Source organism: Alosa alosa, chromosome 22 (assembly GCF_017589495.1).
Source record: "Alosa alosa isolate M-15738 ecotype Scorff River chromosome 22, AALO_Geno_1.1, whole genome shotgun sequence".
Lineage (NCBI taxonomy): Eukaryota > Metazoa > Chordata > Actinopteri > Clupeiformes > Clupeidae > Alosa > Alosa alosa.
Window position 1 is genome coordinate 949,280 of NC_063210.1, and position 14,663 is coordinate 963,942.

At 41.0% G+C, this 14,663-nt stretch overlaps 1 protein-coding gene across 1 annotated transcript in view; it reads right to left on the reverse strand.

The window, feature by feature from the left end:
- The window catches only part of ca10a (carbonic anhydrase Xa), a 140,086-nt gene that overhangs the window by 64,640 nt on the left and 60,783 nt on the right, over positions 1-14,663 (reverse strand). The window contains exon 3 of the mRNA XM_048232517.1: positions 6,527-6,669. Coding sequence (XP_048088474.1) covers positions 6,527-6,669 — 143 coding nt within the window. The remainder of the gene's footprint in view (positions 1-6,526; positions 6,670-14,663) is intronic.

Here is a 14,663-nt window from a genome sequence, read left to right on the forward strand (position 1 = left end):
TTTTTAACCAAAGCGACTAACAACATGGTAAACAGTAAGTTTTAGAACAATTCTCACAATTTTAGAGTACAGTAAGAATGTTTAATACCATCTAGCGACATTTTTAACAGGCTACACTTAATAGAGGCTTAGACAACTACCCACGTTTTGGTTCGTATATTAAAGGAGAACTTGGCAACTATTTTAACGTAATAAACCCGTTTAGAAATCATTTGGATGGTTAAATGACCTGTTCCGTTCTGTTGGTGACTTTTCCCGCTGCCCCTAGCGTCCCCAGGCGGAAAACCAACCTTGCAACATTGCGACTACCGTCCAGGAAAGAGAAGTGAGAAACAAGAAACTCGTTTTAAATCGTGTTTCTTACCTTGTAACATTCACATTGTCTGCCAAACTTATGCTAACCGTTGCTAGTTTGTAAACAAATCCATGTGCTTTATCCTTACCTTTTTCCAGTTTGAAATAGCATAATGCACAATTTCTCCAGCAGAGGCGGAAATCCTGCCAAGTTTCCCTTTAATTTGCCCTACTTCTTGACTGCTTGACAGGTTATTTTTATTTTTCTGTACATTAAAAAATACATCTGCTCTATGCCGCAGAATTACGCACTTGGCCAGCCTATAGAACAGGCACATTTTGGAAAGAGAATGTACTCACGCAAGAATCTGTTGGCCACTTGTGGCGGGTTACCAGCAAACAATGTGTAATGCATTGACTCAAGACCTCAAACGTTTTTTAATCAATAAAATCAGAAAGGATGCAGCAGGCAGCAAATGTAGAAGAGTCATTTCCAGTGGAAGAACAAAATGTTGAATGAAGCCCAAAGCTTTAGGCTACTGATGTTAAAGCACACATAATGGTAAAATAAAAGTAAACAAAGGGTAAATTTAGCAAAGGTGAAAAAATGAATATAGGCGTGAAAGTAAGCCTACTAGGCTACTTTTAGCTGACCAATGCCGAATCTGAAATTGCGAATATTAACAATGTAGCCTAACTCTTTGAATGTTGCACCCTGAGACCAACTCAAAAGTAAAAGTAACGACAACAAGTTACACGTTACTTTCCAAAATGACTAACGAGTAAAGTAATTTCATTACAATTTAAAGAAGTAACGAGTAACTTGTAACGCATTACTTTTTTTGAGTAACGACCCCAACACTGTGGATGTTATACCTAATCTGATTAATCTGATTGTGATATCCAACAGACGTGCCAGGCATTTTAATAGGACATATAAATCTCATCATCATGATATCCAATAATGTCAAATTTCAGATCAATCAGTCAAAGCATAGAAAATGTCTGGCACATTTCCTGCTTGGCCAGATGGTAGGGCTATAAACTAGGCATGTGATTACACATGTGAATATCATTACAATCATGGTATCCAATATTTTGTAAAGTTTCAGATCAATCAGTTATGGCATTGCCCATTTCTGGCACATTTCCCACTTGGCCAAGTGGTGGTGCTATGTCAGGCAGGCACATTGGTTGTCTGGATGTCATCATAATAATAATATTAACCTGAGAAGTTTCAGACCATTCATTCAATGCACTGACTTTAAGACACATTTCCTGTTTATGTGGCAAGATATTAAAATCAGAACATATTACAACATATCAAAAATCCCTTCACAATTTAACATTAGCAACGTCTTGGCGTCATGTTTGCCAAATTTCACATGCATCTGACAAACCGCCTAGGAGGAGTATGTTAAAATTGATCATGTGACATCAGTGTAATTGCCATTCTTTATGTTGACAGTTGTTGGCGTTATGCCAAATATACATTATGGGGATGTGAATATCATCATTACCATGGTATTCAATAACGTGTGAAATTTAAAACATTTCAAGCAATACATGGTGAGTTTATGACACATTTATTATTTATGTGGCAAGATATTAAAATTCATAGTTTCCCCATTTCGTCAAATTACAACATACCAAACAAAGTTTCGCAATTTAGAATCAGCAGAATCTTGGCATCATACAGTATATACCAACTTTGACATGAATCGGATCAATCGTCTAGGAAAAGTGCGTAAAAATTGATCATGTCCACATAAAATCTAATTTCCTGTGAGCGTGGCTAATGCCATATATATATATATATATATATATATATATAAAAGTTGTTTGTCTTTGGGAGGTACATACACCTACCAAATGTGTTGCTGAAACTATATGCCAACCACAATCCACAGTGACATAAGGGGGCGCTATTGAGTTCCTGTGCCATGCCCGGAGCCAAGCCTTTATCCCTGTGTATTCACTGTAACAATTGATGTGTTTGCCAGATTTCATGAGTTTTCGCCCATGGGAAGCATCTCTTTTGGCATCACAATTCATCATATATGGCGCACAAATACGTCATATAGTGTGCACAAATTCCCAAATATCTCACTTCCTGTTGTGTGTGGCTAATGCATTTTACACTGTACATACAAACGTTGTTCACCTTGGGGAGATACACACACCTACCACATTTGGTGTGTGTAGCTGAAAGTATGCCAACCACGGGATCAGCCACCTAAGGGAGCGCTATGAAGTCTGTGGGCCACACATGGGGCCAAAGCCTCTGTAACTGAGTGGCGGGCGCTACGACTAACGTGTGTACCAAATGTCATGAGTTTTTGACCATGGGAACCACCTCAAAAAAGGCAAAAAAATCCTTACAAACCTACGGTGCTCGGGGCCTAAAGAAGAGCCAAGTGGCAACAGCAGGTCCCAGCTGTCCAGGGCCGTGCAGAGAGCTTTTGAGGGGCAGGGGCTCAAATTAAAAAAAATGGGCACATGGAACAAGATTGTTAACTATGTACAGTTAAAGGTTGTATCAGCAATGGCAGGGTAACGTCACTTCTGTTGATGTTCAAACAAAACAGAGAGCTAGCTCGCTTTTCCCTCCCCCTCCCTCACGTGCAATTGAAACTCTCCTTATTGCGCATCTCTTTGGTAATTGGTTGGAACACTTTATTTTATTATAACACAATTGTAGCATTTGTTTTTGTGTACAGATCTAGGCTGCCTACAGAGACATTTTTTCACGGCCTGCTTATGGTTAGCTAGCAGATCGTTCTCGTTCTGTATAAGTATAAGTATATACATCCCCTGAGGGAAATTTGGTCTCTGCATTTATCCCAATCCGTGAATTAGTGAAACACACACAGCACACAGTGTACACACAGTGAGGTGAAGCACACACTAATCCAGGCGCAGTGAGCTGCCTGCTTCAACAGCGGCGCTCGGGGAGCAGTGAGGGGTTAGGTGCCTTGCTCAAGGGCACTTCAGCCGTGCCTACTGGTCGGGGTTCGAACTGGCAACCCTCCGGTTACAGGTCCGAAGTGCTAACCGGTAGGCCACGGCTGCCCGCAAGGTCTGCCCGCCTGCTGCCAAGGACATGTTACTAACCACCTGCCTTAGACTTCGTCCACAAATGCCCAATTCAGACAGCAAGCCAATAGCAGATCTGGCTACAAACCCTCGTTCGCCGATTTCAAAAGGCCTTAATCGTGCACTCCAACCTCGCTTGTCTGCTTCCTCTGCTATCTCAGTGGATTTCGTTCTCTTCAGCTCATTGGCCTCTTCCACTCTGTCTTTCCAAGGAACAGTAAGTTCAATGAAGTAAGCTATCTTCTCTAAGCCTGACCACAGAATTAAGTAGGGTCTTGGGCGATGCTGCCAAGATCAACCTTCATTTCCCAGCCCGCTCCATTTTCCAACTGGCCGGTTTTACACCTGGCCTTCGCGGAACGAGGTTTATCCCCTGACGTACAAAGTTAATTTGCCTAACCCCTTTACTAGCTGCTAATGAATTGACTTCTCTCCTTTTTCCCCTCAATTGCCACTGCCACACATTTCAATACCTGGATATGACACCACGTATACCGCCCCTGGGTGAGACTTAACTTGCACCCTGATAGGATATGGTGGAGGCTGCCCACACACGAACAAAGTGTGCATTTATCATCCTCACCAAACCATTGACTTAAGTTCTTGGGAGATGGGAGCACATCATATGTAGTGCCTAACATAAATCTGATCCTACCAGCTTCCATGCCCCATAGATCTTTCCATCTAATCCGTCTTTTTTCCACCCATTCCCAGTTCACCCACTGCCCTTGTTTTGCCTGTGACACAGTACATCTTACAGTCTCCTCCTGTCTATGCATTTCCTCCACTACCATTTTCCTCTTTTCTCCTGTAGAAGCCTTGCTCGACAAAGGGTTTACTTACATCCACCACTAGACCCCCGCCCATGCTGCACATGGCCCATTATATCCCTATGCCTCAATGCTGATTGAGCTTGCTTAACTGCCGGTTCTGTTGTCATATTCTGTAAGTGTTTGGGATCATTTCAAGCGTAATAGTGTAATTTTTTAATGTTCAGATTTGTAATAAAATAACTTAATATCAGACCATGCTGCTGCCAGTTACTGCCCGGTTGCTAGCAAGCTAGCTAGCCTCGTAGCTAAGGTAACATTTTAAACGGAGAAGTGTAATTTCTTTGAAACGACAACTAGCTGAATATCATTACTGACATTAGTTAAAGTGGGTAGTTTATACTCATGTGAATTTGCAACAGTATATTATGTTTAAGCGAAGTCATTCAACTACTAGTCACTTGTTAGCGCATACAGTAGCTGTATTGCCATAGCTACTCCCATCCACTTGTATAGCGTTTTAAGCTAGCGTTAGCTAGCTAGCTAGCTTGGTTCCCATGACTAATTAAATTATTCATATCATGTCCTAAAGAATGATTCATTGATATCAAACATGATCATAGACAATAATAATGTGAACACAATTATGTTTATCTGTTCTTACTGCTTATTAAGAGAGAATGTTTATTTAGTGACGTAAGGTGACACTTATGCAGACCGGAACTGTCCCGTTTTGCTCCCATAGTAACGAATTACGTTGCTCTTGCTAGTAATCAAGGATCTTTGTTTCTACCTTCGACAGAGGAACTTCATAAGAGGGTTAAGGCTGCCAGTCTTATGACGTCATTTTCTATATTTTTGATATGTTGCTGAGTATAACATAAACAGCAAAGAAAAGTGATTGATAATGACTGACTGACTATTATTGTGTTACATGCTTCAAATGTAAAGCACTTTGAGCTGCATTCTGTGTATGAAAGGTGCTATACAAATAAAGCTTTATTATTATTATTATTATTATTATAAACAGTCAATGGCCACATTAGCCGAGGCAATAAACCAAACTGCAGACACCACAGCTTGAGCTTACCTGGCAGCCCTGACTTGTCAATTTTTGCAATACCTTGCCTAGTGTCCTGTCAAGTCTTCAACCTGTGACTTATCACTGAGGCTTGCATCATACCACCTTCCCAGACTCTTCACTGGTTTCTTCAGAACTGTGGGAATCACCTCTTTATTTATAGCAAACTTCTTATCTATTACCTTCCCCTTAACAATTGAGAGACTCCTAGACTTACTTGGCTTCACCTTCATTCTGGCCCATTGCAGATTGCTATTTAACTTATCCAGCAACCTGTTGGTGCATGGAACGGTTGACGTCAAAGTTGTCACGTCGTCCATGAAATCCCTAATCGGGGGAGGCGTGGCCCTCCCTGCAACTTCTCCCCACCCACTACCCATTTTGAGGCCCTAATAATAACCTCCATTGCCATAATGAAAGCAAGTGGGGAGATGGATGATTCCTATCTCGAGTTGTTACCACCCTGTGGTGTACTCAGCTGTAGAAAAACATACAGTAGTTGAATATCCAAAAAGTATGCTTTTACTAGGCTTTTAATGCTACCTGGGATTCTGAAATAATCGAAGGCCTCCTACAACAGACTATGAGGCACTGATCCAAAAGCATTAGCCAATTCCAAGAACCCAACGTTCAGGTCTCTCCTCTCCGCAAAATTGAAAAGGTCACATTGATAGCCTATCACCTACCGGCAGCAGCGCAGGTAGACGAGGCTACCACCTTTATATATTACCTTTAAACATTTTTTATTCTCGAATAATTGATTCACACGTTATTTTTTAAATTTTTATGAGTAATTTTACAAAGCATTGATAATTTAAAAGGCCACTCAAAAGGGCACTTTTGACATTCAGGCAAAGGGGCAGGGGCTCAGGCACCCATAGCGCTCCCCTCTACACGTGCATCTGTCAAATGGTTGAATAACTGGTTAACCGTTCAAGAATATCCTTATTCAGTTATTCTTATTAAACATATCCTGATAAAATCTAACATCAAAGTCTTAACTTAAACAAGGCAATATCAAAGGCTAATTCAACACCATAGGCAATACATTGTATCACAAACATTGATGATACAGCTAATTATGCCGCACAGTAGCTATAGCTAATGCCCACCATTCAGATTAAGGCCTCTTGTCCTTGTCCTACTAAAATGTAGAAATGCAGTTGTATCTTAGCATTACTTCTGATAACATACATAAAAAACAGAAAATCTTCAGAATTACAAATTATAGTAACCTATAATGCTTTTAGGTGGAATAGAATAATAGAGAAAGACCCAACTATACCATTTGTCCATCTGTGTTGAGCCTCAGAGGGGCTAGGTATGGATCAAAGATCATGTGACTGGTCTCTACATTCACTGGAGACTGTCTTTTCCCAACAGAACATAGGTTCCATGCAGAGTTTACTAATCCCCAGAATGATGGAACTGCAAAAGAAAGTGTGGAGAGAGAGAAAGACATTCATTATGTTCAGCATGTGCTGATATGTGCTGTGTTTCTACTGTGCTGTGCATGCTGTCATGTAGGATGATTATGCCTTACATCTCATGAACATTAAAAATCTCAAAATATTAGAATAAATAGGTCATAATACAGAAATGTTGATTTCCTGAGCCTCTAATCTCTCGCCTGGTTCAATAAACACAACCACAATCATGGTAAAAAAAATGCTGACTTCATAGTTGTCCAGAAGACACTCATTGACACCTTCCACAAGGAGGGTAAGCCACAGAAGGGTTTTGCTTAAAGGGCAGGTTGTTCACAGAGTGCTGTATTAAGCCATATTAATAGAAAGTTGACTGGAAGGGAAATGTGTGGTACTGTAGGAAATGGTGCACAAGCAATAGGGATGATCGCAGTCTTGAGAGAATTGTCAAGCAAAGCCGATTCAAGAACTTGCGGGAACTTCACAAAGAGTGGACTGAGACTGGAGTCCATCAAAAGCCACCACACAGACGTGTCCAGAAAATGGGCTACAAGTGGCACATTCCTAGTGTCAAGCTACTCCTGAACCAGTGACAAGGTTAGAGCGTCTTACCTGGGCTAAGGAAAACAAGAACTGGACTGCTATTCAGTGGTCCAAACTCCTCTTTTCAAATGAAAACAAATTTTGCATTTCATTTGGATATCAGGGTTCAATCAGGGTCCCAAGAGTCTGGCGGAAAAGTGGAGAGGCACAAAATCCAAGTTGCTTGAAGTCCAGTTTGATTTTTGTTTCCACAGTCAGCGATGATTTGAGGTGCCATGTCTTTCATGTTAATTATGTTTTTCATGCTAAATTAGCACACATGACCAATGGCTTCTGCTACAACACTGAATCGCTGTAACCCTATTACCTCAACCTATTCTTGCACTGACATAGCTTTTATATGACCTAGTCTACATTATACATTACTCTCATTTGTATTATTTATGCTGGTCTCTAGACCTTATTCTTGCACTGTTGCACTGTTGGACTACTGTTGGACTGCTTTTTGCACCTTCACCATGACACTCACTCTCTTGAGCACCTTACCATATACACAGAACTACAGGCCAGTCCCGGCCCTGTCACTGCAAGCGCCTCATGCTTGATCATCCTCAAGCACACTGTGGATTTTTTAAATTTAATTTATATAGTATATTTAGTATTTCGTTTTGTTAGTTTTTCTTATCGTCTACTGTCTCTATTGTACAGTGGACTTTTGTCATATGTATATACTTATATTTACCCTTTCTGCTGTAAGTGCATGTTGTGTGTGATGTCTGTATGCTACTGAGACCTTGAATTTCCCCTTGGGGATCAATACAGTATCTATCTATCTATCTATCTATCTATCTATCTATCTATGTCATCTGCTGGTGTTGGTCCACTGTGTTTTAACAAGTCCAGAGTCAATGCAGCCTTCTACCAGGAGGTTTTAGAGCACTTCATGCTTCCATCATCTGCTAACAAGCATTATGGAGATGCATATTTTCCTTTTCCAGCATGACTCAGCACCTGCCTACAGTGCTAAAACTTCTAGTAACTGGTTTGCTTACCATGGTATACTGTGCTTGATTGGCCAGACAACTACTGTGCTTGATTGGCCAGACAACTCGCCTGATCTGAACCCTGTGCTGTGTTGTCAAAAAGAAAATGAGAGACACCAGACACAACAATACAGATGAGTTGAATGCTGCTATCAAAGCAACCTGGGCTTCCATAACACCTCAGCAGTGTCACAGGCTGATTGCCTCCATACCACGTCGCATTGATGTAGTAATTTGTGTAAAAGGAGCCCGACCAGTAAAAGGAGCCCGACCAAGTATTGAGTGCATAAATTAACTATTTCTGATTAGTCAGTTTAGTTAATTTATCGACATTTCGACATTTCTGTATTATAACATGTAATATACTAATTTTTGATTTTCATGAGCTGTAAGCCGAGCTGTAAGCCGTAATCAAGATTGAAACAAAAAATGGCTTGACATTTTTAATTTTATGTGTAATGATTCTAGAATATATGAAAGATTCACTTTTCCACGATATTTATATTTTTTGAGACCCACCTGTAAAATGGAAGAGATGGTGTCTAGAAAATGCGTACTTGAAAAAAAATTTTGCAACTCGGCTAAAAATGTCAGTACAAATGTCAAACTACATGGAGAACCCAAAAAGAGATACAATTGTGAATGTTTTTAAGTGAAAGTAGAAGGAAACGTTACTGTTTTTACTGTCAGGAACAGATTTAAAAACATTAGAGCAGTGGTCCCCAAACTACGGCCCGCCACCTCATTTTAGGTGTCCCCCCAAAACATGTCTGTGGTATATAGGATCCGGCCCGCACGGGAATACGACATCGTCAAACTATAACCTCCGTAATTTCCCCCATTCATTCTCTATGGCAGGTCTTAACAGTACACATGTAATACTCTTTTTGTCCACTGGTGGTTATTTTGACGCTGTTTCGCGTTTGCCATCGAAAACGGAATGAAATGTATAGTAGGCCTACCTGCAAACAATGTAAGAGGCCTCTGCTGACTGCATCAGTGCTCAAAGTATTCTAAAAATGTATCAATTAATTGTTAACTAGATGTACCGCAGAGCGGTACAAAATATGACCGCCGCCCAGTCCAGCACATGTTTTCCACAAAAATAAGTCACGCTGAAAGGCATATATGATTCTAACTGTCTCACTGAATTGCATTATGCACACTCAATTCTCACTTCTGGTATCTGCTAGACAACAACTACCAAAACTTGATTAGTTCATAGATTTCACATGTAATATACATTTTATACAACCCCACCCCCATCTTGCCTGTTCATAATTCTGAGAAATTCTTGAATTGTGTGCATGTACATGTTTATGTTTATGTGTGTGTGGGTGTGTGTGTGTGCATGTGCATGTGCTTGTGTGTTTGCCTGTTTATGTGCCTGTGTGTGTGCATGTGCATGCATGCGTATATATGTCTACTGTGTGAGTATGTGTCATCCGTAGGATTACTGTGAATGTTTGTGTGTGCGTGTGTATCTGTTTATGCACATGTGTGCATATGGAATGGGTTTACATGACCCCTAGAGGCAAACATACGCAAACAATTGGTCATCCTAGGCCCTACGGTTCTCAAGATATTCACAGAAAACTGTGTCTGCCCTACCCTCCTTTCGGGGGTCCAGTCCAGCGGGGGGGGGGGGGGGGGGCTACAGATCAAAACGAAACGCGATGGTTCCATGTTATCCATGTGGGGTTACATGCCCACCAAGTTTCGTGTACCCTGGTCTTTCAGTGTCCCGGGAATCCTTGTTGGTGTACGGTTACTAAATGTACACATAAATTATTTTATTGTAAGGCCCCCCATGAACGAAAGTCCATGAAACTTGGCATGCATTCGGAGGGTGTCATAATGATCCTACACTTTCAATTTCGTGCTGTTTTGACCATGTCAGCCAGAGATATTGTGATGAAAACACCTAATGTTTTGCTTTTTAATTTTAACTAGGTGGCTTATACATGCAATAAGTGGTAATGGGATAGGTTGGCATGCCCCCCTTAAGACCAACATACAAAAAAAAAGTGGACCTCCTAGGCCCCACGGTTCTCGAGATATTCACAGAAAACTGTCTCCGCCACCTACAGGCCAGTTGGTGTATAGTAACATAAATTAATTTATTGTGTGGCCCCCCATGAACGGAATTCCACGAAACTTGGCGTGCATTCAGAGGGTGTCATAATGATCCTACACTTCCAATTTCGTGCAGTTTTGACTATGTTAGGTCACAGATACCTCGCGATTACAACACGTAATTTTACGCTTTTTGTGTTTAACTAGGTGGCTTATACATGAAATGAGTGGTTATGGAATGGGTTGACATCGCCCTTTGAGATCAACATACAAAAAAAAAATGGTCCTCCTAAACCCTACGGTTCTCAAGATATTCACAGAAAACTGTGTTCGCCCTACCTCCTTTCTTCGGGGTCCAGTCCAGCGGGGGGGCTACAGATCAAAACGAAAACAGGAGGTTCCATGCTATCCATGTGGGGTTACATGCCCACCAAGTTTCATGTACCCCGGTCTTACAGTGTCTTACAGTGACTGCCTTTGTTCACAGCGCTAAGCTATTTATGGTTACTGAAGTCTTATTTATTTTTGTAGAACATAACAGATTTGTTAACCGTTTCTTCATGTGGAATAGGCCTAAGTCTATTACTATAAAAGTGCCTTTTCTTTATAATGCACTATTTTAAAACCTGGCCAGGTAGTATTGAGCTCTTTAAGCTCCTTTCTCTCTAACCATCTTTATAGTTCGCTAGCTATCTTGATGACTATGGGCGTAAGTCAGTGATCCAGGGCGAGTATAGTCGAAACAGACAATAGGGTCTAGAACTGTCACTCACCTTTCCACGCTCACTCACCCACTTTTCCTGTTCTGGCCCTATGGCTGCACTCTCGGAGAATCACATGTTTGCTTTTTAAATGGGAAACGGGAAGAAAGCCAGGAGGAAGAATGAATGAATGAACAGGGGTAGAAGGCGATCTGCGCTTCTGATAACCTCCTTTTGGTTAATTCATACACTGGATTTATCCTCTTTTTTATACCCGATATAATTAATATATGATTGGTTTTTCCACGTGTCCTGGAGATGATTTCGAGGTGAGATCTATCCTTTTCCTATTTTTGTGCTTGCGGAGTTTCAAAGACTGTCTTGACACCCTCGGACTTATGGATTATTATTGCAGTGGATTACTTTCATTTTTGGACTGATTGACATTGAAAATACAAAGTTTTTTTCGTTACCTTTTTCGCTCTGTTTAATTGACTAAACCAGCGCTTGTTGCACATTTTTCTTCCTTTTTCGTTGTGCCGCGTCAGCGGTGTTTGGACAATTATAGACTCTGGCCTATGGGCTTATCTCTCTCTCTCTTTCACGTTCTCACCCTCACCAAAGCACTTCAAATAAATCTATCACAGACTATCTGTGAATGTGCGTTTTAATGAACCGATTACGTTAATTTGGTGACAACTCGAGCTGAGCTTGTTACAAAGCCACTTTGGATAAATGAATAAATGAAATAAATGTAAATGCAAGATGTCAACAAACAACAGATATTGCATTGCAGGGCTGTACATTTACAAATACTCGACCTACTGGGTTATAACAGCTTTAATAGTTAAGCAGGCATAGGGAAGTGGATGATGTGAAAAAAAAACAAGACATGAAAAATAGGAATGTGCATCTCTCCCTTATCAGACTATCCTATACATATCTAGATGCATGAGTTATGATATGAGAGGATACAGAACTATTTGGTGTGATTCGTTTTGATGTGATTCGTCAATGTGATAGCCAAAGATGCAATAAAGTTCCTAACATTTGCTTAACATAGACATTTATTTTCCATTCTAAATTAGCCAATTCTATATTTGTCAAATGATTACCAAATAGATAGGCTATATAAGTGACTAGGGAAGTATTTTTGTCACTGCCATTAGCTTCAGCAGATTTTGGCATAGGCACACGTGTAGTAAAAATTATTTGTAAGAACATACTGTATACAAATGTGACTAACTTCATCAGTCTGTCTGCCTTATATTTGCATTAACTGATGATTGTGCCTGGTGAAGACACGCCTTGACCATTTGCAAATCAAGTTTTGTCATGTACAACGGCCCAGCTTTTGTCTTGCCAGACTTCACCACAGGTGGTCGGCACCAATTAAGCATGCATATGTCCGGGGCGTGTCTGAACTTTTCCACTGGAGCAGACAAAGAGCCTGCTAACAGGATAAAAGCATGTGACAAACGACAATCGTGAGGTGACTTGGACAGAGGAAAGTTTGTTCATGCTCTCCTCCAAGCCGGCTTGTATTAAACCTGGGAGCGTCTCCCTTTCTTAACACATCTCAGTTTGGTTTTGCTTCCATGTCATTTTTAATTCTCACCACACACGCATGCCCCTAAGCGGAATTGAGCCATACAAGCTTTGATTGACGGCTGTCGTTTGCCCGATAAGTGGACTACGTTCGCTTTTGAGTTCAACGTAAGTTCCAGAAAATCCTCTTTCTGGCCAGGGAGCTTTTCGCCCAGTTCACTTTCAGATATAGATTTTGCAGGTGTGACAGAGTGGGAGCTATGTGATGACGAAGCGATTCCTATGACTTTGCCAGGATCACCCAATAGTCTAGGTACTGTAATTTAATATCCGCATTCCCAGCTGCCTGAGGGGGGAAATGGCAGCCGCTACACACTTTGAGAAAGTTTGAGGAGATAGAGCTAATCTGAAAGGGAGAACGTGGAACTTCTGTATCTGGTATCCTAAGTCCAGCACCGTTATCCAGTTGTGCTGGTACACGCTGTAGATTATTTTGGGCTGGTGGAGTGCTACAGTGGGCATTACTTCAAATTGGCCGATTTCACATTACTTCAAATTCACATGTGACCGCACGCGCGATCACGTGACTTTAATTTGTATTTCTCCAGTGATGCTGCAATGACGATGCAACAACCCAAACAACCGCCAGATGGCTCTTGTGAGCAGGTGTCTCGTAAAAAGAAATGGAGCCTGGAAAACCCTACACCAGGGGTTCCCAAACTTTTCCACGACAAGGCCCCCCAAATACTACTAGGTTCTGGCCAAGGACCCCCTTGATGGAGCAGTGTGTAAAAATTGCATTAGGGGCTTTCTGCTAGAGAGCTATCACTTTACTATTACTCCCAGTCATTATCGTGGAAAATATAATGTTCAGATATGCGAGTTATTATAATGGCATTGTATAACAACCCTCATAGTAATTATTATTAGTTATTATTAGTATATTATTTTTCAAATGTATTTATTTGTTTCTTTTATTTTTCCTTCCAACTTGCTGAGGCCCCCTGGCACCCCCTCGCGGCCCCCACTTTGAAAACTGCCCTACACAGACTTCATTACAGACTTTAGCAGACTGGTTTAGAAATAATTTAATAGCCAGAAATATGCCTGCCCTGCCCTAATAAAGAAATATTTTGTTAACTGCGAGTGAATCCCGTTTGCAGCCGCAGAAGAAATGTATACGCCCTGGGGAGTAGCGCACAGTCTACGAACGCACGACACTGCAGCTCAGCGATTTAAAATGGCTCAAAAACACTTTGTATTAAGTTTTAATGACTCAAAAATTACATTTTTAGAATCAGAGAATGAAGAACACATCAGGTTCATTATAAAGTATTTTCTATGTGTCACGAAAGGCTTCAGAGGGTGGGTTACAGTTAACACGATAGTACCCAAATTTCAATAGCCAGCACAGAATGGACTTCGTTTGGTATGTTTTAGGAATCATTAGCCTACATGCTTTAGGCTACTTCAGCAGATTTCGTTGGTTTATTTGGAGCTCCTTAAAATAGGCCAATTGTTTTTCATAAGGGTTATAGGTTTTCAGAACAGACAAGTCACATACAAAACACTGGGGCAGGTAAGAGCTAGCATACCCCAAATGTACAATCAGATACGTTGGAATTTGTATAGGCCCTGACGGTTAAAGATAAGAAAGTGTATCAGACAGATCATGTAATGTGCAGTAGCCTATAAGGATAAATCGCGCTGATTTGAAGTGACCTATAATAACTACCAGTGAGCCGCAGTCTCCCTGCAGCTGGCGCAGCACTTCACTTTTTTGACACTGCAATATGCATACATGAAGTGCGTCCAAATTCACCCATTCTTCTCTGTTGAACTCCTCGAGAAGTACTCATCACACATGTGTCACATGAAAGAGCCTTTTCTCATCTTTTAAACGGTGCTAGCCACTTGCTGTGATAAACGGTTCGCGAGGAAAATATTTTTTCAAGAGATTTAATAATTATTCTCTGCGCCTATCTGCACATCCATTCCTTCTCAGTGGAATACGTCACACACTCGCAACACATGACAAACCATATATCAGAGTAAACAGCAGACCTTCCGAACACAAAGGTGTA